Here is a 24,464-nt window from a genome sequence, read left to right on the forward strand (position 1 = left end):
AGATGATCATCCAAATCAGGAATTAGTTGATTTTAACTACGTACTTCGATGATCTGTACGTAACATATAAAGACTAGGAAGTGGCTGTGATGATGTTAGGACGTATATGATCATCATCTAGCTGACTGAATTCTGATATTACTATTTTATAAGCAGTTCTGGTAGATGGAGTATCATCGAAACAATCCTGCTAATCCAGTCACAAACAATCCACATTCGTTTTGACAAAACCATTTCCTTTTAGGCAATGATGAGTGAGCACGAAACCTTGCATTTGTTTCTAAAGAATCCATGGCTTGGCTAATTATAAGAGCTAAGGAGCGTATGAGAGTCGAAATAAATGGAGGGTGACAAAAGAGTAGACGCGATGTGTTTTTGCTCTCGTTGAGAGTCGAACTCAAGACCTCCCGCTTACTAAACGGGTGCTCTAACCAACTGAGCTACGAGAGCACATATGTTCATGTTGCTAGGATTTTTATATAACAAATCAACACAAGTAAAGATCCCTTGCCAATCATTAACTTCTTTAGATTCTGCTATAAAAAGGCTTCTTATTCATTGATGAACAAGGCTCTGGTTTCTTGGAGTACAATCATTAAAGGATGTGTGATCCATGATGATCAGTGCATTGATGCATTCTCTCTACTTGCCAAGATGGAGGATGAATGAGTAAGCCGATGTTGTTACACTCATTAACAATTTGGTTGCTTGTGTAAATATTGGGGCGTTAGAAAACGTAAAATACCAAACCAATGGCAAAGATATATAATAAAGTGGAACACTATGATCAGTGCATATGCAAGGCACGGATTTGAGTACTGGTCTAAATGTCTTGATTTGTACAACCAAATGAATCATTAAATTTGAAACCAGATCAAGTAACCTTTCTTGGGCTATTGGCAGCCTGTGTAAATTCAGGCATTATTAAAAAAGAACAGGAACGTTTCAAGGAGATGATGGAAAGTTATGGTTTCCAAACAACTCAAGAACACTAGGGTTGCATGGTGTATTTAGTTGGGCGCGCTGGGAAAACGAATGAAGTCAGAGAACTTGTAAAAGCCATGCCCTGACTTCAAACCAGCTGCTCGGGCGTGGGGACCCATTCTCAAGTGCTTGCTAGATGCACACAGAAACCGGGGCGCAGAGTCTGCCGTCGAGAAGATCATAACCATGGAACCAAAAAATGCTGGAGATTACATATTCTTCTAAAATATTTATGCAGCAGCTGTAAACAGGGATGGTGTCGCTAAAATGAGGAGCTTACTTAGAGTTGGAGGATTGAAAAAAACCCCTGGCTCTAGCGTGCTAGAAACAATAGTTGCCTCCAAAAGAGAGAAGGCTAGAAACAAGAGTTCAGAAACACCGTCTTGAACTTCAATCTCGTTCTTTGGGGAAGCTTTTGGAAAAACTTTCCCTCTATGATGTCTCTAAATGGAGAGTGCGTATGATAGCCATCAGTAGCCTCTCACTCAGATGCCTACGGATTAATTAATCGACTTGCGAGAAACCAAAGAAAAAAGAAATATATTGGGACTACCCTAAGAGCAGACGAATCCGTATAAATTGACATGAGATAAACTCAAGCTATACCCATTTAAATTAATATAAGCAAGTATCATAAACATCAAAATTCAACGGTCAGCTAATTGAGCCTGACATTTGAGTGAACAGAACACGCTAAATTTCTCAGAGAAAACCTATAAACAGCAATTCAAGAAATTTACGCTAATTTTGCCAATCAGCAATTCATTCTTCTTCGTCAGGAGTCATGATCTTATTAATATCATGAATCTTACATCTCTTCATCCTGCTCTTTTTGAATACTGCTGCTTCCAGACCGAGGTTGTTTAGCTGAAAAAGAAGTGAGGACATATCAATGACTCACTACTTACAAGAAAATGAAGCAGATCGTAAAATCAGGAGGGGACTTGTCACACTCACATTTAAGAGGTGATCCAGCAAGACAAGTTAGCCTCGATTTTGTGTTAGCTTCAGCCAATGGATTTGGCTTTTCTTTAATGGCCATGCGAACATCCCAGACACGAATCACCCCATCTGATGATGCAGAAGCCACTAAAAAGGGGTCATCACCAGAAGCAGTACCATCATTCCTCGTGAGCACAACAATACCTTTCAAACGGGCAGAGTGTGCATCTTCAATGCAATATGCAACCTTCCCACTTCTCGTGTCCCATGCCGTAATATTTCGGTCCTCACCACCAGTATATAGAACTCCATTCTGTCAACATTAAACAAATTTTGGTAATTAAACCGGGACCATAAATTGTTAAGAAAATGTGAAATAGGAGTTCAATGAAACTTGGTCCATAAGTTTGTTTTTTTTTTTTTTTCTTGACAAGCTTAACTTCATCCAAAACTAGAAAATAGTATCCAAATCGATCCATTCAGTTGCTTTCTATCTCCAGAAAATAGGACTTCGTTTTGACCATCTTCATTAAACAATAAAATTCAAACATCATAAAAATGAAAGACCTTGTTTGTCCCACTAGAACTCTACCCCTGAAGTGTCGAGATTGAAGTTTTTCTCCCCCTTTTATTGGTAACTGTCAAGAGATTGTAGTTTCTGTCACTGTAAGCCTAAAAATGGTGATACCTTGCAACCTCACGTCTATATCAATTATGAAAATTAAAGCCAACTAATACCCCCAACCACACCCAAACCTAGTATTCTGCTGCTGATATCATTAAGGCCAAGTGATAAACCATTTTCCCTTGTTCACGTTTCTATATCATGGATAGGATATATGTCAAAGATTAAACTATGGTTTGAAGCTATAATAATATTAGCAATGTTAGAATTTCTAAAAAAATGCATGATACACCTCCTCGTGTGCATTTTAGGGATTCCTTGTGACCAATTGTAGCTATGTTACTTTTAGGGTTGGGCAGCAGGCCCTTGCATCCCCCTCCCTCCCCCCCCCCCCCCCCCCCCCCCTCCCTCCGTCAGGGCCTTGCCTGGGGAGGCCGGGGGGCACCCTCCTGCACATGGCCGGGGTGCGGGCAGGACGTCTGCAAGCTATAGATGCCAGTGGACGGGGCCCATGCTAGCCCCAAGACTGCCCTGGTTTTCCCTCATTCGCCCAACCCTATATATATTAAAAAGATTTAATAAAACAACGTTATTTTATCTTAGGTTTTATTTTAAAACTCCCCCTCCCACCGGTCTCCCACTCTTTCCTCTCTCTGTCTTTGTTTCCTCTCTTTGTCGCCATCACCAGTCTCTCTCCCTCTCTCTGTCACCCTCACTAGGACAAGGGTCTCTCTCGCCGTGGGCGGACAGCCCTGAGGGCCAATCCGCCCCCAGTCATTTAGACTGGGGCACCTACTCACGGGGGCGGGGCCAGTGTGGTGTGGCCAGGGGTGCCCGCCTAGAAGGTGCTGGTAGGGAAAAACTTATTGACGGCAACAACTTATTTAACATTTTTTTCTTCTGTAGAGAAAAACTAAATTTTACTCAACCTTATTTAAAAGAGGGGAAAAATGATCAACAGCTAGACGTTGCCACATGTATAGACTAAGAACCATATAATAAACAGCTGTGTGCTGTGAACAAGGTTAAGACAAATGCAACCAAGATACTCCATTGGACCATTACGGTTTGTTGGTATTTGAATTAAATCCATCCTTTCTCCTTATTATAGAAGGTTGACCATGTGGATATACTAATCAAAAAAGGCCATGTGGATATAAAACCAGCTTAAATTCGTTCTCAATGTCAGTGCAAAGATGCTGAGAAATTTGCCAAGACTTCATTGATGAAAAATCTCTCCCAAAAATATTAAATAATCAGAGAAAAAAAATATTGAAGTGGATATCAAGGAACACGAACACTTGTACTAGTTGCTTACTGGAACCAACAGAAACAAGAAATAGGATTGAACCTTTTTTTTGGATAAGTAGAACTACGATAGAACTTCTTTTTAGTAAGTGATTGAAAATTTTATTAAAACACATAAAAGGCATAGCCCAAGTACACGGGTCCTATATAAGAGGAGCACCAGATTAGAAATAGAAAGTAAAAATATATGCAAGGAAATCATGAAAACTGGCCCATTTAAATCTAAAATAAATAGTATAGAAATTGCACTGGATCAGAGCCAAGGAACCTATAAATTCCATTCTCTCATGAATAAAATGAAAATCCACCAATTGACAACGGAGTATATCATGGTCACATCAACTAGAATGAATAGCATAGCTCATTCCCTACAAAACTGTCTCTGCGTACAAGGGAAAACATGATGCTACATCACTCAAAAAGATGCGACGACTCAGCAATAATAGACGACTCATACATGCACTTTGAATTGCTAGAATTCACATGAAATTGCTCAACCATTAAAAGTTATCGCAGCCCCAAAGCACATAAATTTTGAAAATTTTCATTTTTTTTCCCACCATTTTATCCCCAACAAAACGTCAATTTCCCTAACACATTTCAATCACTATATGCCATCAAACGGAACAATAAATCAGCAAACACCAGTAACCATAACCCAACTTCAAAAACTCAAAACCAAACCCAAAACCAAGCACACCAAAACGCAGAAATTCTAACAAAAACTAACCTCAGCGGGCGCGGCGCAAAGGACCCGTTTCTGCTTGGGGTTCTCCAACTCGCACAGCAACCTGGCATCCTCCGCCTCGTGGACCCCGACCTTTTCCTCCACAACCATGAAAAACCTGTCCCCACCCAAATCAAATTTCACCAAACTGGCCTCCCTCCCCAGCCTGCAACAAAAGCTCCTCCTCCCACGCACCAAGTTGAGCATGGCCAAGCACTCGTCGCGGGCCACAGTTAAAGCCAGCTTTCCAGAAGGGTGGACGGAGAGGTCGTTGATGGCCTTCCTGTGGGGGCGGATGGACTTGAGGAGGACGAAAGGGTCGGCGTCGAAGATAGAAACGGAGCCGTCGGAGGCGGCAGAGATGAGGTTACGGGGGAAGGAAAGGTTGGGAGGGGAGAAGAAGGAGAGAGAGGTGAGGGAGGAGGAGTGGTCGTGGAGGGAGCCAAGGTAGGAAGCAGAGGGGAGGTCGTAGAGGTGGATGGTGTCGTCGGCGCCGCCAGAGGCAGCGACGTGGCCGCATGCGGCGACGGTAGTTATGGGGGATTGGTGGGATGGGTAGGAGAAAAGAGGGGTGAGGGCGAGGTACGGGGTTTCAAGTGGTTTGAGCTTGAAGCCCCATATGTATTTCTCGTACGAGCCTGCTATCAGACTCATGATTGATTGCGGGACCTCTCTCTCTACCTCTATCCCTCTGCGTGTGGATGCGTGAGGTGGATCCCTGAAAGTTTTTTATAACCTCACTGGACTAGGCAGACGACCAAAAACGCAAACCCTTGGAGGAAGAAAGAAGGCGAGATTTTAGTTTTCGCCCTTCTGGGTTTAGCGAAAGCTTATGTTATTTTTTGGGTTAATTACAATTTTCTAAATCCTGATTTTCAAGTTTTTGTAATACGAGGCTTCAATTTTTAATTTTACAAAATAAATATTTAATTTTTAAGAAGTTTTAATTTTGTCAATTGTTAAAAATTTACTGTATGATTAGCATGCCATCTGAAAATTATCAAAAAAGCTATTTGCACTCGGGAGGGGTACACGCCGCGTACCCGGGCCCTCCTCGTGGACGCCAGTAGAAACGTTGCGTTTTTTGGATTATCCATTTCGTGCAAACACTCCCGTTTCAACTTTTGAAATCCCACCCTCCCCTTCGTGCGAACACCCCTTCGTCACAAGCAGGCGACCTCTCTACTTCCCACCCACGAAGAGCTTCATCACGGCAAGACTTCTCTGGTTTTCAATCTTCTTCACCACGAAATAAAAGGTCGTGGGTTTGTCTCGACCAGTGGACCTTTCTTTTTTTGTTTTTTTACTTTTGTTCACTTCCTTTCTTCTCCCGAAGAAATCTTAACCAAAATATCGCCTTTTGTTTGGATATTGTCTTTGAGAAGTGGGGACTAGGATTTTTCTTCTCTCTATGCGTAAGCACTGGGCTGTGCTTCCCACCACTAAGGTGCAAAGAAGGATTTTGTTTAGCTTGGCTAACATGGAAATATATTTTCATAGTCACGGTTTGTGGTCGAACATTCTATGGGAGAGTGAAAGGTCGAGAGAAATGATTCTCTCTCCTCACCTTAAAAGACCAAACATTAATAAGAGGTCGTGAAGCTTTAGGGATGGAAGAACAACTCCTCTCTAGTTTTCATTTCATGCATTTTGTGTTTTTCATTTTTTTTTATCGGCTGACGTGGTGGCCGATTCTCCCTTGTGTGCCCATCCCGTGTACCTGTAGAAGAACTGGAAAATTATATATACTTGGGTTGATTGACTTGGAAGTGAGGTGGTTTGGATTCCAAATTCACTTCAATTCATTTAATATCATTATTATAATTTTTTTAAATTTTTACATAAAATATAATAAATAATTTAATTTTTTAAATTTCAAAACAATAATAATATTAAAAAATAATATTCTAATAATATTTTATTCTCCTATTTACGAACCATCTCAACTCATCTCTAAATTCAAACCACAATTAATTTTCTAATAATTGTATTTAATTGTGAATTTTTTAAAATTTAGATATTAATTTTACAAAAATTAAAAATTAAGATCTCAAATTTAGAATATGCACGTATAACATGGATAAATAAAAACTTCATTTATTATTTCCTAAATGCCTGTTAACTTAATTATTTTTTTAAATCTTCGTTTCGTTTGGAAGTTAAACTCAACTCAACTCATCATTATAATTTTTTAAAATCTCAACACAAAATATAATAAACAATTTAATTTTTTCAAATTTCAAAATAATAATAATATTAAAAAATAATATTTTATCATCTTAACTCAACTCAATTCAACATCCAAACGCAGCCATATTTATGAAACTACAACGTATTTAAGTTGATGCTCATAGAACAACAAAATTTGAGATACACGTATAATCTTGTATATAATTATTTATATAATTGTATTTTGAAATAAAAATATTTACTTAAAATAATATTATTTTTATAAATTATCTTACAAACATATCCTCTATTTAAAATTTGATTACATAGAGATTTGTTGACAGAGTTGTAAGTATATTATTCTTTAAAAGTATAAGTATTATAGTTATAAATATATCTTATAAAAATAAAATAGAAACTGATATAATTTTATATGATAAATTAGATTCATTTATAATAAAATTAATTTTACAATTTAATATAATATATCAAGCTATTTCAACTTGTTGGCAAAAGATTAATAAGAGCTCACTTTTTAATTAACTCATATACTAGGGGTGGGCAGCAGGGCCTCGCGCCCTGCTCACCCTAACCCCGCTTACATATATATATATATATATAAATATATATTTATATTTTATAAATTGTGTGTATATAAATATATATTATTATTTGTTTGATTTATTTACAAAATATATATCGGTAACTTTAAAAATTACATAATTTAAAAATTAATATATTATAATTTACATAAAATATATACTAGCAAATTTAAAAATTTCAATTATAGTCATATTTATAATTATAATTGAGATCTAAAAATATATTTTTAATTATTTTTAGAATTAGAAATAATTTTTAAATCCAATAAAATGTAATTTTGTTTTCTTTTTAAGTAGAATGAGGTGGCCAGAGCAGCCGTTTTGACTTGGATTGACTTCACTGCAGAGTGCAGTGGGGCTGCGATTGGTGAGGGTAGGGTGCCGGTGACTGTAAGTGAAGGAAATCCAAAGCCAAAGTCCGCCAAAGACTCAGCAACACAGCACATTGATCTCACATCAAATGGGTATCCACCGTGCAAGCGAGCACTAGCATCAGCGTCTCTCACAGCACTTCCTATATAATCAATCATCATCTTTGCTCCCTTCCATAATGTCTGCCTTCTAGCGTACGCGAACATCCTTCGACGTTCTACCCACAATCCCCACCACCACGACATGGTCCAAGACCACCCTCAACAACCTTCGCCAGCTCTCCCAGCTTCCACTCATGCCAATCCGCCTCCTCCTCCTCCTTCGCCACCGCCACCACCACCGTTCGATCCTAGTCGAAGTAACTCTCTCTCTCTCTCTCTCTCTCTCTCTCTCTCTCTCTCTCTCTCCGTTTGTTTTGTGTTTTAGGGTTTGGTTCCTGTGTATGTAATAGGAGCAATGGAATTGATAATATATTTGATTAGTCCTGTTTTCTTTATCTTTGCGAAAATTTATGGAATCGTTTTTCTTTCTTTTTGAATTGATAATCTTTAGGGTCTGAATCTACGATCCTGTTGAATTAGTTCTTTGTGTTGAATGGGGTACTCTCTGGTTATTTTCTTTGCCTGTGAGGAGTCTTTGTTGGCATTAGCTCCTCCGGAAACACGTTTTTTTTTTTTTTTAAATTGTTTTGATTGACAAGAAAACATCACTGCATTGGCATTTTGTTTTTTAATAGTTGTTTGGCTGAAGTCCTTTCCATGTGTAGACATCAACTTACGATCATCATCACCCTACTCTGTATCTCTCACACGCCATATTTTTCCTTGAAGTGATTGGAATTATTAAAAGGAAGGCCTTGATAAAAGAGTTGGCTGCGGCCTACCATGCGGAGTGCCTTGCATATTGTCAAGAGCTTTTGGAACTTCAAAGAAAATGGGAAGAGGTTAGAAACAATGCCCTCCGACTTGTTTTATATGTTACTATATTTTCTCTCATTTGTAAGGTGTTATGTTTGATAATGTTGTCAAGTGCAAAAAGTTTCATTTTTGGCAATTGATTGGAGAATCACCCGTCAAGCTTATCAGTGGGCTATTTTACAAAGTCTATCCATGTGTCACTTTACTAAGTCTATTTATGTAGGCTATTTTGAGCCTCTTTATCACTCCAGACTGCAAATTGGAATATCTCATTGGTCATGGACGTCTTATGGTTTGCTTTGATTGAGAGCGGGTGAAAGCTTAAACAAGATAGGCTCAGAACGAAATGTTCCTACAAGAACTTGGAAGAATTTTGGTAGTTTATTACATTTTTATTGAACAAAATGACCATGCTACTTTGTGAACAGAGACATTTGAAATCATTATCGTAACAGTTCATTTAATCCAAGGCACATTTCATAGCTTAGACTGGACCATGACAAATAAAGTAAGAATAGGCCAATCATATAATTAAACTGCTGAGATAGACATACGGTTGAAGCCACCTGGCCTGTAAACTAGTATGGTGCCTATATGGCTAGCTTGAGTTGGTTAAGTTCCATATAGTGATCCTTTTCCCCTTGGTTCTCAGTCTTCTTTTTCTTAAGCGGCCCAACTTTTTGACATCCAACAATAATTTTTAGAAAACCTATCTCAGATCTCATTTTCAACTGAAGGAATTTCATTGCTGCGGTTTTTGCTTAAAAAAATGGTTTAGGTATAACAATTCATCATATTGTTTAAGGCTTTATATCTCATTTTAGTGTGTTTAAAATGCTTGCAGCCATTTATTGACCTAAAGGCTCCAGAGGATTCAAGGAAAGAGACAGTGCGGCCCGCCAAACGTCTAAAGAAATCTCGCTAGGCAATGATATTAATGTAAGAGTTGCATTCCAATGTTGCTTCTGCATTAGCAATTCTGTTGACATGTTCAAATTTTTTACATACGTTTTCTAAGATTCTCCAATAGTGATTTTATTAGTTATGTTCCTATTTTACAGTTTGCTAGGGGTACAAACAATTTTCCTTTTGTTACAAAAAAAAAAAAAAAAAAAAAAAAATGAAGGAATCTGCCTAATTTCTGGACTGGTGTACCCACTCTCGGTACCCCATTTTTGTGGTTCATAATTGTTGCATAACTAGCAGCCTTTTAAGTATGGAAACTGCACGAAAGCTTCCATAATTTATTTTTTGTTTCCCTTCCAGTTTTTTCATTATGCTTCTTAGGTGGCTGTATATCTGTTCAGTGCCTCAGTTTCTGCTTACAGATGCTTTAATACAACCTATGTTTCATGGATTACCTGCTTCCGCATATGAAACTGTTCCAAACCCTTGATACTGAATGATGTGGATACAGAGAGAGAGAGAGATGACAAATGTAGTGCCTTGTGCCCGCTGTTTGGTAAGAATGTGTATTGTTGCTGGTGCACTGTTGTAAATATTGTACTTGGTCAATGGTTAACAATTTGATTTGATATTTTCAGAAATGTAACACTAATATGTTTTCATTTAACTAGAGATTGTATGCTGTCTGGATATGGATACCAGTGTGCCTCTTGGCTTGCCCCCTCCCCTACCCCTTGGCATGTGTAATCTCAGTTTCATTATACTTAGGTGAGTCAGTAATAACCAACCTGCACGGTCATGTATATGCTTGTCTAGCAAAAATTTCCATTGGTGATGTAGTCTGAAATCTTATGTGCTGTTAACGTTTGATAATGAGGCAGGCATAGAAGAATAACCCCAAATATCGTGAGTATGCTCATGTGCCACATTGGAAATTTCCTTAAAGCCTTTTCAAGGTTCGGCAACAAGAATCAAGATTGGGGGCATATGTATCTCAAGCCATACGAACATTAGCTTCGATAGAGAAAACAAAGCATCGCTCCCTTGTCTTAGAATTGTTGCAACTTCTGGGCCTTGAAGTTCTGGCAATTTTGACCAGCTACCGCTGAAGAGTTTCTAATTTAAGCAACCATGCCTGAGTTAGCATAAAATGGAAAAGAGCCGGCGGCTTGGAATTCATCCGGCTCTTGGTGCTGAAACATAATTTTTTCATGCAGCCAAGCAGGCTGCCTATAGCATCGCCTGGATTTTCTCATTTTTCCGCTTTAACTTTCTTGATTAAGATTGAATGTTTCTGAAATTAAATGCTTAGAACGTAACTAGAAGTCTGGCAAACACCTCTAAGGGGAAAAAAAGGTTTTGCACTGTCTTCTCTAGTGAAGGGAAAGACCTGAAACCGCCTAGGGCCCACATCACAATCATCATAATAGTGCCATGGGAGGGGAAAGACCGACAAACATCATGAAATGCTGAATTTGAATGAAATAAAGAAATACCTTAAAAAAAAAAGTCGAAATGACTTTTCAAAATTTCCAACTCCCAAAAAATAGAAATTTACCACCTTTGGCATGTCCGAATATAATTCTTATACACAACTATTCATCCTTTCCATGGACCATTCTCTCTGAAGCCCACACTGCACTTTCCTAATAATCTATCTCTTGGAAGTAATGTATACCTGTTTGAACTGAGTTCGGTGATTTCTTACTTCACCTGCAAGTAGCAACATGAACTTGCTCATTTTTTTTTTTTTTTTGAAAAAAAAAAGGTAGTAACATGAACAAAAGCAGATTCGGGCTTGAGGTCTTTCATCATCAAAGCAAAAAACGGATGCAATATAGAGAGTGGGATACCTTAGTTTCAACTATGGATGCCCAGATCCTTTGCCACAGGCTGTTTGGGGCACTGGGGGAAGAGATCTGACCTTCCATGATTTTTTCAACAGAAGGCCCCATTTCACCGACACATTTTACAGACTCTGACAGACGATTTAGTAGGTTCATCAGGGCAATCACTTCATTCCGTTGCAACTGCAGCTGAAGGCCAATGCAATATGCTTTAGTGTTAACAACAAATTGTTTGCTTGCTTCTGCAAAGGAGGCATATTATATGTATATATTGCATCATATCTAGTATTCTTGTCACTGCGTTAGAGGTCCTATTTTGGAGGGAAATTTGAGCCACTTACATGTTACTTTTCTTTTAGATAAAGTTATAGATACAGCTATAGGAAGCTCACTACGTGGCACAAAAAATGAAAAGCGACCTTACAGATATTTGGAATTTAAATTTCAAGGTTAACTGTGGGAGATACGTACAGTTTGATCCAACTGTTCCGGACCATCAACAGAGAAGAGGATTTTCATTGCAGTACCAAGACCAAGCACCTGAAGCTTTCCCCACAGACGACACTTTTCACATCCTACACAGTCCATCATTGCACTGCAATGCCAAGGGAAATTGAATATATGGCCACAGGGTGAGCCAGTAAAATTAGTATAAGAAATGAGTGAAGTAGAGTTATACAGGGTAAACATGTAATTCAGCAGTTTCTTAAGTGGTGAGGGTAATTTTTAGCAACAAGATTGGTAACACGTTCAGGATTTTGAGCACCTCCCTCCCTCCAACAAAATGACAAACACTGAGTTTAGGTCTTTATACATTGGCAACAAAAAAAATGAGAGCCTAATTCTATACAAATGACAATAGCTTATACCGTGTTCAGCAGAAAGAGGGAAGGGAAAATGAGCCAAAAAGGTGGGAGGAAGAGGTAATTCGATTATTTGGTTGTAAGGAGGACAAGGAACCTCAGGCCCATAAACTTTGTGTCAACCCAAACGGCAGAAAAGGAGGTAGAAAGCAGCTTATACCATGAAAGTACCATCATGCCCCTTTTTCCACCATATTTCTTGTCCAATATTGATATGAGATGAGTTGAGATGAAAGTTGAAAAAAATGTTATTAGAATATTATTTTTTAATATTATTTTTGTTTTGGAATTTGAAAATGTTGAATTGTTTATTATATTTTGTGTGGAAATTTGGAAAAGTTGTAATGATTAGATGAGATGAATTGAGATGAGTTGGGGGGACTTTTGTATCCAAACCAGGCCTAAGTCGAATAAAGATAAAACAATTCCTTACGCTACTCTCAAGAAACCAAACAAGGGAAAAACATTCTTCCCTTTTTTCCGCTCTTGCTTTCACCACTTAAACACACAAACCAAGCATCTCTCCTTCCCCTTTTCCTCGCCTCACCCTTCTTCTGCTCTTTTCTTTTCCATTTCGTTCCCCCCAATGGCACCAAACAAAGTTAAGAAAGAATTCAGGAAAAATCTTGAACTGACCAAAGTTTTTCTTCGGATTTCTTTTTAAGTGAAAAAATCAATGATCAAATGGTACAAGAAGTACCTTATGTTTCTGAATTGCTGTTGGATTTTCTGCTTTAGATCAGGTCCATGCTGGCCCTTCCACAACTTAGCTTCGTCAAATGGGATAGGGCATGCAGCTTGTAGTTTAGGATTGAAAAGTAGCTGTCCCATCAATGACTGTGTCTTGAGGTCCTCCGTCAGGTTACCAGTATCGTACTCAGCATGCTCCAAATAATCTGCTGCCTAAAATGCATTCAATCAGAGATTGCCACCAGCATAAGTTTTAATCCATCATTATAACCCCATCAAGATAAAATGTTCATTTAATAACACTAGTCATCAGTAAATTTAAATAATGATACATAGTATATTTTATCATTTTGAAAACTTCCTTATATATTCCGAAACGACATACAGCAAAACAAAGTATGGGGCTTTGAGGACGCAAGGAGTTGATACTTACCTTTGTCACAGCTCGGAGAACAAAAAGAAATGTGAAGTACAAGTTTCCAACACGATCAGGGTATTGTAGGACTCGATCATACATCAATGAGACATTTTGACCCCACTGAAATTAAAAGATATTAAAAGGAAAAAATAAAGAATGGTTAGATCTTTGAATAAGTCTTTACTCATAGACATTATGTCTTGGGGAAGGTCATACATTAGCCTGAAATTACCCACCCTAATGCAAGTGTTCTACGAAGCAAAGTACAGCCTAGATCATTTAAAATGACGCATAGTTTACCAACTGAAATTTTTTTGATAGATAACTTAACTAAAATCTTGAACATCTGAATAACTTATGTCAACTTTTACAACAGTTCTTTATATTGTATTTTTTTAAATATCTGTTTATATTTATAAGTTTGGGGAAGTTTAAATATCTGTTTATATTTATAAGTTTAGGGAAGAAAAATTAAAATAGCAGCACTTGAACAAACAAATATAACTTTCAAGGTTGCAATATAGAGGGCTTAGCTAATAGATTGTATTGATCATGAGTGAAGAATGTATACTGATCGAAAGGTAAAATATGTAATTGGGCAAACATCATATGTGTAATATCTGTTGTCAAAAAATAAATAAAAAAGTGCACAAGAATATGATGAAATAGAATTTGTACCAAGTTTCTAGCTTCATCGAGTAGATAATCAGCAGCTATATGGATTGAAATTGAGGAGTGAAGACCAGATATCAGTTTGTAAAAAATCTTCTCCTCTTGGCATGACTCTTCAGAAGGATCTGCAGTAAGTGAAAATCAACAAAGTTTTCTTATAGAAAAAGATCTGTTACTTGTTCAATCCCTCAATATGTAAAAAGGTAAACAAGTTCTTGATCTAGACAAGAACCATATTCCAGCAATTTCAGTATGCAACTGATGATTGAGCATAAACATGCAGCATTTAATTGGGCATAATGACACCTGGAATTTTAACAATAGGTCTGAAGAAAAAAATACTAGCTTCAGAGTCTTCTTATGTGAAAATAAATAATAAGCAGCTTTGAACTTTGAAAACTTCAACATAAGATGTTATGTCCTATTTCCAACATCAGAATTGAAAATAGCAGGAGCTCAATGGACACTGAAAATAAAAGGAAAAAAGATTGCAGTGGGAACTTGGCACACAGATGAACTGGACATGTTAATCACCAAATTTAAATAACATTCTAGCTCTTCCCAATGAAATGGATAAAAGGGTGCCCCAAAATATCCAAAGAAAAGGGCTTAGGCAACCTTGTTTGATAACCACCACCACTCATCTATGTCATATAACAACAACAATAATAAGGCTAAAGTATTTAGACCTTTCATAAAAACTGAAATTACACCCTATAACCCTTTACTTCTGAATTAGATACCAACTCTTCTACACTAGAAAAATATTATACCCTGATCATCATTGAGGCACTTAAGTTCACTACAAAGACTAATGAAGTTTTTTTCTAACGTAATAATATTAACAAGAAATTGCTTAAAATGTGTAAAATACTATCTTTATCTCTTTATCTTCAAATGTATACTAAATACTGAATTTGTGTTCAGTAACCATTATACTAACAGTAGAGGCTTAAATCATTTAAACGAGCTAACTCCCAACCAGCGCAACAGTTACAGCATATATTATCAAATACTCATTGCTTATTCAAATATGAAGTTTTTTTTTTAAAAAAATAAAAAATCAATTTTTTGAAGCATTTTTCTTCCCGTAAGGAAACATAACTTTCTAAATTATTTTACAAAACCTGGAAAACTAGAAGTCAACTATCCAATCCTAATTTCTTTGAAAATGTGTAATTTTCCAGGGTTTTGTGTACATTTAATAATTTAAAATAAAAGCATACCCTTTGAAACAAAGCAAAAGTAGAATCAATGATCATTTGGCATAGAACAGAATAAATGAACAACTCACATTTGGGGCAGTTCTCACTGTAGACAGCATCCCATATCCTTCTTGCAGATGGACCAATGTAGCCAGTGTAGCGTTCTGGATTAAGTTGAAGGTTGACATATGTCATCTCAGCTGCAAACATAAGCAAATCTAAACAGGTTATCAATTGTCTTAAGCCCTGAGACAATCTGTAGAGATCAAAATGATCAAATAATAAATGTTATCCAGAGCAATAAACTTGCACCAATATTCTCATATATATAATAACGAAAACTGTTAAATTGCGTAGGAATTATATGATACGAACTATTATCAGTTTCATCATCAGTTGTCCAGGGATTGTCTGTTTCCACCCAGCCTCTGAAAGCTTTACTATCTATTGTACGGTCCACAGTGGCCTGTGGCTTTCCCTCTTGACAGATTGGATCATCTTGTGAGAGGCCATAATGGGGCTTAAATGCTTCGGGAAACTCGCTGTCTGGGCATTCACAAACACTGCAATCCCGCAGACGGCACATACCATCATCAGGCCAGAATGGGCAGTCACACCACAACTTAACCTATCATTAATTAGATTTAAAAGTAAATTCAGCTAAGCACAATGGTAGTTTCAAGGAAAAGAAACAACTAACAATTCTTGAGAAAAATTACAAATATATATTCATGTTGACCAAAAAAAAAAAAAAGAGAAGAGAAATTGAAATTGAGAAGTATTCTTGTGCTTATACATACAATCTCCCACACTGTGGTAGGAAAGAACAAAAAAAAAAAAAAAAAAAAAAAAAAACATCATTCTATTACATAGAATGGATTCTGGACTCTGATACATCGACAAGGTTGTTACTGTTATGAAGTACAAAGCGTTGTCTGATCAAACTCTTCATGATTATTTATTCCGATTTTATAATAGCTGAAGATATTGGATGCAAAGTGAGCATTAAATCATCATATAACATACTCATAACAAAATGGCTACTTAACAATGTAAATTACAAAATAATCTAATGCAGTAGAATACTGCAACTAAATCTTTGATTTCCTAAAATCATGTATGAGAAGGAAAGGAAGAATTTCCATTAAAAAAAACATATTTTAAAAAAATAGGAAGAAAAAAGGAAAAGTAGTTGTAAATGAATGCCTTCTCATTTCCTAAATCTATGACCACATGTATACCCCTTTCTATAATTAAGCTAAGTTTAATGATCAATAGAAAAGCGAGTACCCGGGTTTCTACATGTATACCTTATTCAAACAAAGCAAATATCTAAAAAAGCAATACATCAATGTAAGTGTGCCTGGTGTACTCAGCCTGTGTATGGAGGATTTGTCTAAATAAGTATTCCCAATGAATAGTGCTATTTGAAGGCCTTTATACTACACACCATCCACATGGGATAATTTAATTTGTAAGATTCAAAATTTAAAATTAATCTTCCAAATCAAATAATGCCACGTGGATGGTGTGGTGTAAAGGCCTTCAAATAGAATTATTCATTCCCAATAAGTAATCTATTGAAACTAATATGACAAAACACCTCATGTCATCATAGGTAAATACCATTTTTATTAGTTCTTAGGTTGCCAAAAATATGTACTACGATAGGTAAAGACCATAGACCATTTTTATTAGTTCTTACTAAACAGCACCACCCCCCCCCCCCCCCCCCAACCCCCCAAAAAAAAAAAAAAAAAAAAAAAAAAACAAAAAAGTTATGTCCTAGGTAAATACTATCAGAATATTATATGCCATAGAAAAACCCACGTGTAAGTTCTTCGTATAACCAGACTGCTTCAAGCCAATAATTCAAAACTATCTAACCTTAAAATATCGAAAGAAAGCGGTTCTAACAAGTTCTTGCAGCGATGGATGTAGCACTTCCTCATTAAGCCGGTCCACCGTCTCATAATCACAACAACAGTCCTCCACAATCCCACTATACTGCAAAAATTGTAAAACCCAGAAACAATTAAGAACCTAATGTCATAAAGAAAAAAAATTAATCAAATTCAAATTTGGTTCCGCACCGTGGCTAACGTAATAAAGCAACAAAATGAAGAGGTGGAGAGGGCGGGGGCGCCGCGGGGGGCGCAATTAATATACAATACTAGTTTCCAATAAATCGAATAAAATTCACAAAAAAAAAAATAAAAAATAAAAAAATAAAAACCCGTTTCAGTCCACGAAGCCTAATTCAAGACGATTTGACAAGGTCTTCACATGGCTTAGAACAACTAAACCATAACAATCAAAAATCTCCATTTTCCTTCGTTTCCCCGTAGCCAACGGTATACGTACTAAATAAAAAACAAATCGTCTGAAAGAAAAAAGAGAAGAACGAGAACTTGCCTTAGCACAGCGACAAGGCGTGCTATTTCGTCCAAAGAGCGATAAGCTCGGAGAGATTCTCGACGACATAGCCACAGCAACCAAAATGGCCATGAGAGCTCCCACCACCGCCCAGCTCCATCGCTTTCTAGGGCCCTTGCTCTCAATCTCAGCTTTCACCATCACCAGCCTCGATCAAACAATGCCACGGAATCTTAAGAAAACCCTCAAGATCCCCAAAACTCCAGCACTCCGTTTGCTTCCAGTGAAAAAGATTAATTACAAGTGTCTGATCTCGGGTGGCGTTAATTATAAAGTAAGGAATGAATGAAAGACAAACCAAAACTGTGGGTTATGAGAATGTATAATTGGCAGTCGGATTTAACCCTCGTCAGAATTTTCTTGGGTCTCAAGTCAAGATGAACGTCCGCGTTGTAGAAAAATGAGGAAAGACTTGGTGGGCGTAGTTCCTGGTTTTTGTTCGTTAAATACAAAGCTTCAAACAATAGAAACAGAGAAGTCAGAGGAAATCAGCGGCAGATAGGCGGCTCCAACTGAACTCTTTGTATATGGGCTTTATAGAAAGCCCAACAATCTTGTAAGAGCATTCGTAGTGGGCTCAGAAAACCCACTGCTGAGACAAATTTGCTAGCCATTCAATTTATTTACTTATTTTACTTTTTTGTGGAGCTCGCTAGGTATTATATGTTGAGAAATGTTACTACATCGTCTCAGTTATACTGTTTATTTGGCATAATTGACGATGCACTACATGGTGGTGTCGAGTGATTTATTAAAAAAAATTAAAAATACAAACATAAATATAAAAGAGGTAGAAAGAACTTAGTGCTTCATTCTTTGTGCGTTTTCAAACACCATTTTGTTTTGAATATATATTTTTTTGTTTTTTATTTTATTTTTTTAATAAACCAAGTGACACATTAATGGAGGTAAAGTGAACAATATCACTAAGGTGGCATAATAGCATTTCTCCTATATGTTCTATTATTATTAGAAAAAAACAGATGAATGGGAAATGAATCACGTTACATTTAGGTTTCGTTTGGTTACTGAACTCAACTGAATTCAGTTTAATTTTAAGTTGAGTTTAACATTCAAACACTCAACTCTCAAATTACTAAACTCATCCAAATTCAAAACCTTCTTATACATGAGACCTACAACTTTTTTCAACTTAAAATATTTTAATATGTGGGATCCACAATATTTTTCAATTTTTCATAAAATTACTAAACTCATCTTAACATTCAAACACGCCTTAAACTCAATTTTGATGGATCTCACATAATTCTCTTTACTACTCAACTTATTACTATTCATAAAAAATTTAATTCTATTGAATTCAGTTCAACATTCAAATACAGCCGTAGTTGATGTCTGTCAGCCAAGTGCTATATGTTATGTTGTTAACTCTTGTGTGTATAGTATGTATGCATTTCTTTCCATTCAACCCAGTTCAGAGTAGCGTACGTTTATATCTATTTTTGTTGACTTAAAAAAATATTTGTTGGATTTATCATATTTATTATGTCGGTGCGGTTTTTTAATATGATTAGTTTAAATAAACTTTCCAACTACCGTAAGAATAAAAATTGTAAAAGAAAAATGGAAATAAACATTTACATTGAATAGGAATATATTTAGAGAGTTTGTTATTTAGTATTGTTGAAAAGTTGTTAGCTAAACTATAAAAAAAAGAATTTTCTAGTAAAATTTTAGCTAAAGAGTAGCTAGTTCACTGTAAATGCTATAACGAGATAAAATTATTCTATTTTTAAACCGATATGGATAACATACCATCCGCATCATTGATATAACACAACTTGATGTAAAATTTAAATCTGTAAATTTTTCATACAAATTAAATCACGTCACTTCAATCTTTAGCAATATGAAATGTGTGTACTCTACTCTGATTTATGAATAGCATTTTTCAAACTAGAAATGGATCATGGAGAATTTAATTACTTTTTCCTTTTGATGTGTACTATAATTACCTAATTCAAATTCTCTACAAATGCCCATTGAAATATGTGAGTTCTTTTTATCATATTTAATATCATTTGTAAATGGTATGGATTTTAGTATTGAACAATTATAAAGATCGTAATCATCTATTTTTATGTAATAGTTCGATAGTAGTTGGGTATTGTTAAGACATGTTTCGTAACCACTAGTTTCTAATTGTGTCTTGAACCTGCAAAAGGAATCAAATAGGGGTGGTCGGGTGTGTTCAGAACACCTCTGATATCCAAATTAGTAGTGGATTTTCGCATGAGAACCAGAAAGAGAGCTTAGGGTGCATACATGGTGATTAACCTTCTCCTTTGCCTGCTCCCCCTTATTTATACCCCTGTCCCTTGATGGACCTCTAATCCCCTTGTCACTATAATGATATACCTTTTGTTTTGGATGGTGTGGCGTTGCATTTAATCCAGCTGTTTTTGTCAACGACAGGGACTTGACCTTTGGTGTCGACCATTCAACGTCGCATTTAATGTGGGTGATCCTGCCGAGGGTAGGATCCCAGCTAGCATTTTCCTTATTAATGCAACGCGTCCGAGGGTGTGCCGTGTGCTCCTCCCATCTTGGGTCTGCCTGCGTTTTTCTCTTCTTTGCTTCTTGGTCCGTTAAGTCAGAGGCCTTATGTTTTGATGAAGAGGGCCTGGCCTGTCCTGGCTGTCACAAAATCTCTCTTCCAGTTATCCCGCAAATTTTGGTCATGTGGGTGTGGCAGAAATTTTATTTCCCCCGCACATTTCCACTTCCCCTTCTTAGATTCTCCTCGTTGCTGCGTATTCCCACGTTTTAGAAGCTAGCGTAATGGTCACGTCCCCACGTCCTGTCAACTTCCCGTTGAGGGCCCCTATCGTTGCCTTTCCCCTTTTTAAGTCCTCATCTTATTCCCCGCACGCTTCTATCTCGTTTCCCTTTTCTGCTTTGCTCACTGGAGATCCTCTTCTTCAATCTTGACCATTCCTTCTTCTCTATTCCTTAGATCTCCTAGTGATGGCCTCCATGAGTATCTTGTTGTGAGCTTTCGTCTTTAGACGAATGTCGCTGGTCTTCTACTGTCGACCCCTCGGTCCTCAGCGTACTGTGCAACGCGTTAGGAATCTCAGACTCTGTCGTCTTGGAGGCCCAAAATCCCAATCACGAGGTTGTCGACTCCGTGGGCAATGTTGAAAAGGTTGCCCTACACATCGTCACCTTTTCACACAGACCGAGGCTTCCCTTATGCCACGTTATCTGCAATGTCTTGGACTTCTTGGGGAGTAGTACATGGTCATGGAATCCCTTGGGGAGTAGTTCCAAGACTTGACCACCTAGAAGTTTGTGTTCACCCACATGGTTCATGCTTTGGATGGGAACATCTGTAACTTACATTCCCATCCTAAGTTTAGACTCGTCCGTTTTGAATGGTGCCATTCTAACACCAAGTAATGGCAACGTAAGTTTTTCTTCATCTCAAGCAAAGGAAGGGAGTTCTTGCTTGGTGAAGCCGCTGCCTAGGAGTTTCCCGTTCTGGCCGACTGGGGATTTGTTCTCAATAACAGGAAGATCAAGGTCGATTTACACGAGTGCGAATGGGATCACATTCATTTGGTGTACTCTTGGGGCCAGGAGCACCAGTAGGAGGTTTGGTCTGATGCCCTCCTGACCAAGGACAATATTTTCTGATTCTTGGTGGCGCTTGATCAATCCCACATGGCAGGTTGCCATTTCTTGAAGGAGCCCCCATACCACTAGGAGTGAAAAAACCGTCTGAGGCCCCATCGAGGGGGGTAGTGAAGAGGACCGGCCCTAAAGCCGAGGCGGTCGTCCTTGATGTGGAAGGCTTTGATGCCGGTTCAAGGAGATCTAAGTTTTCTACCTTGGGGATTGAGGCTACATCTCCGCCTTTCTAAGATGTTCCCCCTACCTCGCCAGGCAACTAGTCTTGACCAAGATATTGAGGATTTGGAGGCGGTGTTCCTTGAGGCCCTGCAACATCTAGCTTTTAGTGCATCATTTGGCTTGATGTGGAAGGCTTTGATGCCAATTCAAGGAGATCTAAGTTTTCTGCCCTGGGGACTAAGGCTACACCTCCGCCTTTCCAAAATGTTCACTCTACCCTGCCGGGCGACTGGTCCTGACTAGGATATCGAGGAATTGTAGGTGGCATTCCTTGACTCCTTAGGACGGGACTCCCCCTACTCCTTAGGCCAGAACTCCCTCAACTCCTTCGACTCTCTGGGCCGAAGCTTGATGCCAGATGCCTTCCTGGTTCCGACTCCTTGCCCCTGAGTGTAGACATTGTTTTTACCCCACCTAAGACTTTGTACTTTGTAATACTTGGATCATAGTAATTGTGATTCTTGGCACACATTTTTTTGCAACTCTGTGTTTGGGTTTTTCTCATTCTCATTTTTATAATTTTCATGTTCCTCATCCCGACTTAACTTAGGGCCTGGTTGAGTCTCATTCATTGCAACAACCTCTCGCAAGTTCTTGTGTTACCCATCGAGGCTTGGCACGTGTTGGGGTCTTTGACAAGGTCATTTGTGAGCATTGGATGTATGCTAGACATGCTAGTAGGAAATGGTTCTGACTGTGCCGGACAGTGAGGGAGATTGGGACATTTGAGAGAGGCGTTCCTCCTATATCGCTGAGGTGCAAGTTTGGAGCATCAGTCTAGAAAACAAGGTGGGAGATGGACTCAACTGTGCTGAGCGGCAGGAAGAGACTGGAACACTTGGGAGAGGTGTTCCCTCCTATATTGTCAAGGTGCAAGCGCGGATGATTGGCTTAGGTAACCAGGCGATAGATGGACTCGACCGCTCTAAGTTGGAAGGAGAGATTGTGACACTTGGGAAAGGTGTACCCTTCTATATCGCCAAGGTGCGAGCGCAGAGCATCGGCTAAGGTAACCAGGCGAGAGATCAACTCGACCACGCTGGGTGGAGAGGAGAGACTAGGACACTTGGAAGAGGTGTTTCCTCTTATATTGCTAAGGTGCCAGCGTGAAATATCGGCTTAGGTAACCAGGTTTGAGATTTACTCAACCACGTTGGGTGGCGATGAGAGACTGGAAAATTTGGGAGATGTGGTCCCTTTTATATCACTATGGTGCAAGCGCGAAGTATCGACTTACATAACTAGGTAGGAGATGGACTCGATTACACTGGGTGATGAAGAAAGACTGGGACACTTGGGGGAGGTGTTCCCTTTTATATCGCCAGGTACGAGTGCAGAGCATCGGCTTAAGTAACCAAGCGTGAGATCGACTCAATCGTTTTGGGTGGCAAGGAGAGGCTTGGAAATTTGGGAAAGGTGTTCCCTCCTATATCGTCGAGATACGAGTGCAGAACATCGCTTAGGTAATCAGGCGGGAGATTGACTCTACCACGCTGGGTTGTGAGGAGTGATTAGGACACTTGGGAGAGGTGTTCCCTCCTATATCGTCAATGTGCGAGAGCGGAGCATCGTTTTAGGTAATCAGGTGGGAGATGGACTCGACTGCGCTTGGCACCGAGAAGAGATTGAGATAATTGAAGGAGGCATTCCTTTCATCAAGGTGCGAGTGTGAAACATTGGCATAGGTAACCAAGAGGGAGATGGACTCAACCGTGCTGGGTGGCAAGGAGAGGCTAAGACACTTGGGAGATGTGTTCCCTCCTATGTGGCTGAGATGCGAGTGTGATCCTGCCGTATCTCACTCTTCTGGTGTATGCTTTCCTACCGAACGCGGATGTGCCTTAACTAGCGAGTCCCACAACTATGGTATGGACCTCGCCCAATAGCACGTTGTTATGATTTTGCCGTGAAGGACTTTCTTCTCTTCTCCTTACATTCTTCCTCCTCAAGCTCTTACTTCGAAGGTCTTCCCATCTTGGTTCATGCGTACTCTCCTGAGGGGTGACAATCGGTAAGTGCCCAGATGTCCAAGGATCTCTTATTGGATCTCTGCCATCTTCTTCCTCAGGTGGTGACAATCTTTAGTCTGGTGGCCCTCCGCATTGTGATAGGTGCAATATTTATGAGCCCTCTAGCCGCGGCCATTGTCATCTTGCAGTCGCTCTTGGTCCTGCATTTGCATGTTCATGTTTGAGTGCTGCGGATGACTTTCTTCTCTTCTCTTTATGTTCTTCCTCCTCCTTGGGCTCTTACTTTAACGATCTCTCCACCTTGGTTCCCACCTTTCTCCAGCAACTCTCCTAGGGGTGACAATCAGCGAGTGCCCAAATGTCCGAAGATCTCTTCTCGGATCTTCGCCATCTTCTTCCTCAGATGGTGAAAGTCTTTGGACCAGTGGCCTTTCGCATTGTCATAGGTGTAGTATTTGTAAGCCCTCTGGCTGTGGTTGTTGTCTTTTTGCGATCACACCTTGTCTCGCATTTGCATGTTCATGTTTGAGTGCCCCTTCCGAGGTTAGTGCCGCCATTGCTTATTCTCTTGTGTTGCCCCTTCTTCACCTTGGATTCCTTCTTGTGTGTTTTTGTGCTAGCACCTCGTTTGGACCCACTCACTTGCTGCTCTGCTTCTGCGTTGACAAAGTCATAAGCTCAGTCCATGAAATCCCGTAGGGTGGCCGGGGTCCTTTGTGCTATTTCTATCGGGAAGGGGCACGCCGCCAGAGTGATATTCTCATCTTGATCATCCACGGTCATTCGCTCCTTGTTGAACCGGTACAGGTATGCCTTCAAATTTTCATCTTCCCACTTTTTCATCATGAGTAGATAGGAGGTCATTCACCTTCTTTTTCAGCTAGACATGAATTGAGTTAGGAATTGTCGGTCTAACTCCTCAAAGTTATGGATGG

General features: G+C 38.7%; 3 protein-coding genes and 1 non-coding gene across 5 annotated transcripts; 1 reads left to right on the forward strand and 3 right to left on the reverse strand.

Annotated features, from left to right (window-relative positions):
• Window positions 1-376: 376 nt before the first annotated feature.
• TRNAT-AGU lies at window positions 377-450 on the reverse strand. Its single transcript has one exon. It is a non-coding gene; the product is annotated as a tRNA-Thr (tRNA).
• A 1,124-nt stretch (window positions 451-1,574) lies between these two features.
• Window positions 1,575-5,428, reverse strand: LOC121264650 (p21-activated protein kinase-interacting protein 1-like). Its single transcript, XM_041167925.1, has 3 exons — window positions 4,590-5,428; window positions 1,942-2,239; window positions 1,575-1,851 (listed from the first exon to the last, which is right to left on the reverse strand). Exons 1-3 carry the CDS (start codon window positions 5,238-5,240, stop codon window positions 1,793-1,795), a joined length of 1,008 nt encoding a protein of 335 aa, XP_041023859.1. The 5' UTR covers window positions 5,241-5,428; the 3' UTR covers window positions 1,575-1,792.
• A 2,239-nt stretch (window positions 5,429-7,667) lies between these two features.
• LOC121264651 (uncharacterized proline-rich protein) lies at window positions 7,668-10,244 on the forward strand. Of its 2 annotated transcripts, none has more exons than XM_041167927.1 (4): window positions 7,668-8,087; window positions 8,560-8,672; window positions 9,491-9,585; window positions 9,962-10,244. In XM_041167927.1, exons 1-3 carry the CDS (start codon window positions 7,973-7,975, stop codon window positions 9,569-9,571), a joined length of 309 nt encoding a protein of 102 aa, XP_041023861.1. In that variant the 5' UTR covers window positions 7,668-7,972; the 3' UTR covers window positions 9,572-9,585; window positions 9,962-10,244. The 2 variants fall into 2 exon arrangements, with proteins under 2 accessions (XP_041023861.1, XP_041023860.1); XM_041167926.1 differs by having other exon boundaries at window positions 9,975-10,244.
• Window positions 10,245-11,014: 770 nt separating this feature from the next.
• LOC121264648 (endoplasmic reticulum oxidoreductin-2-like) lies at window positions 11,015-18,131 on the reverse strand. Its single transcript, XM_041167924.1, has 10 exons — window positions 17,663-18,131; window positions 17,135-17,254; window positions 15,623-15,875; window positions 15,337-15,447; window positions 14,049-14,167; window positions 13,386-13,490; window positions 12,963-13,165; window positions 11,871-11,994; window positions 11,406-11,588; window positions 11,015-11,265 (listed from the first exon to the last, which is right to left on the reverse strand). Exons 1-10 carry the CDS (start codon window positions 17,822-17,824, stop codon window positions 11,257-11,259), a joined length of 1,389 nt encoding a protein of 462 aa, XP_041023858.1. The 5' UTR covers window positions 17,825-18,131; the 3' UTR covers window positions 11,015-11,256.
• Window positions 18,132-24,464: the final 6,333 nt, after the last annotated feature.

This window comes from Juglans microcarpa x Juglans regia, chromosome 5D (assembly GCF_004785595.1).
Source record: "Juglans microcarpa x Juglans regia isolate MS1-56 chromosome 5D, Jm3101_v1.0, whole genome shotgun sequence".
In the NCBI taxonomy this organism is placed as follows: Eukaryota; Viridiplantae; Streptophyta; class Magnoliopsida; order Fagales; family Juglandaceae; genus Juglans; species Juglans microcarpa x Juglans regia.

Bases quoted from the DNA above. Each gene is read 5' to 3' on its own strand.
- LOC121264650 (XM_041167925.1), bottom strand. From the start codon at position 5,240: ATGAGTCTGATAGCAGGCTCGTACGAGAAATACATATGGGGCTTCAAG. The intron at 2,240-4,589 runs GTTAGTTTTTGT...TAATGTTGACAG, and splicing joins TTTGCGCCGCGCCCGCTGAG to AATGGAGTTCTATATACTGG. The intron at 1,852-1,941 runs GTGAGTGTGACA...CTTCTTTTTCAG, and splicing joins TGCTGGATCACCTCTTAAAT to CTAAACAACCTCGGTCTGGA.
- LOC121264651 (XM_041167927.1), top strand. From the start codon at position 7,973: ATGGTCCAAGACCACCCTCAACAACCTTCGCCAGCTCTCCCAGCTTCC. The intron at 8,088-8,559 runs GTAACTCTCTCT...TTTTCCTTGAAG, and splicing joins ACCGTTCGATCCTAGTCGAA to TGATTGGAATTATTAAAAGG. The intron at 8,673-9,490 runs GTTAGAAACAAT...AAATGCTTGCAG, and splicing joins TTCAAAGAAAATGGGAAGAG to CCATTTATTGACCTAAAGGC.
- LOC121264648 (XM_041167924.1), bottom strand. From the start codon at position 17,824: ATGGTGAAAGCTGAGATTGAGAGCAAGGGCCCTAGAAAGCGATGGAGC. The intron at 17,255-17,662 runs GCAAGTTCTCGT...CAATTTTTGCAG, and splicing joins CGCCTTGTCGCTGTGCTAAG to TATAGTGGGATTGTGGAGGA. The intron at 11,995-12,962 runs GTACTTCTTGTA...TTGGCATTGCAG, and splicing joins CAGCAATTCAGAAACATAAG to TGCAATGATGGACTGTGTAG.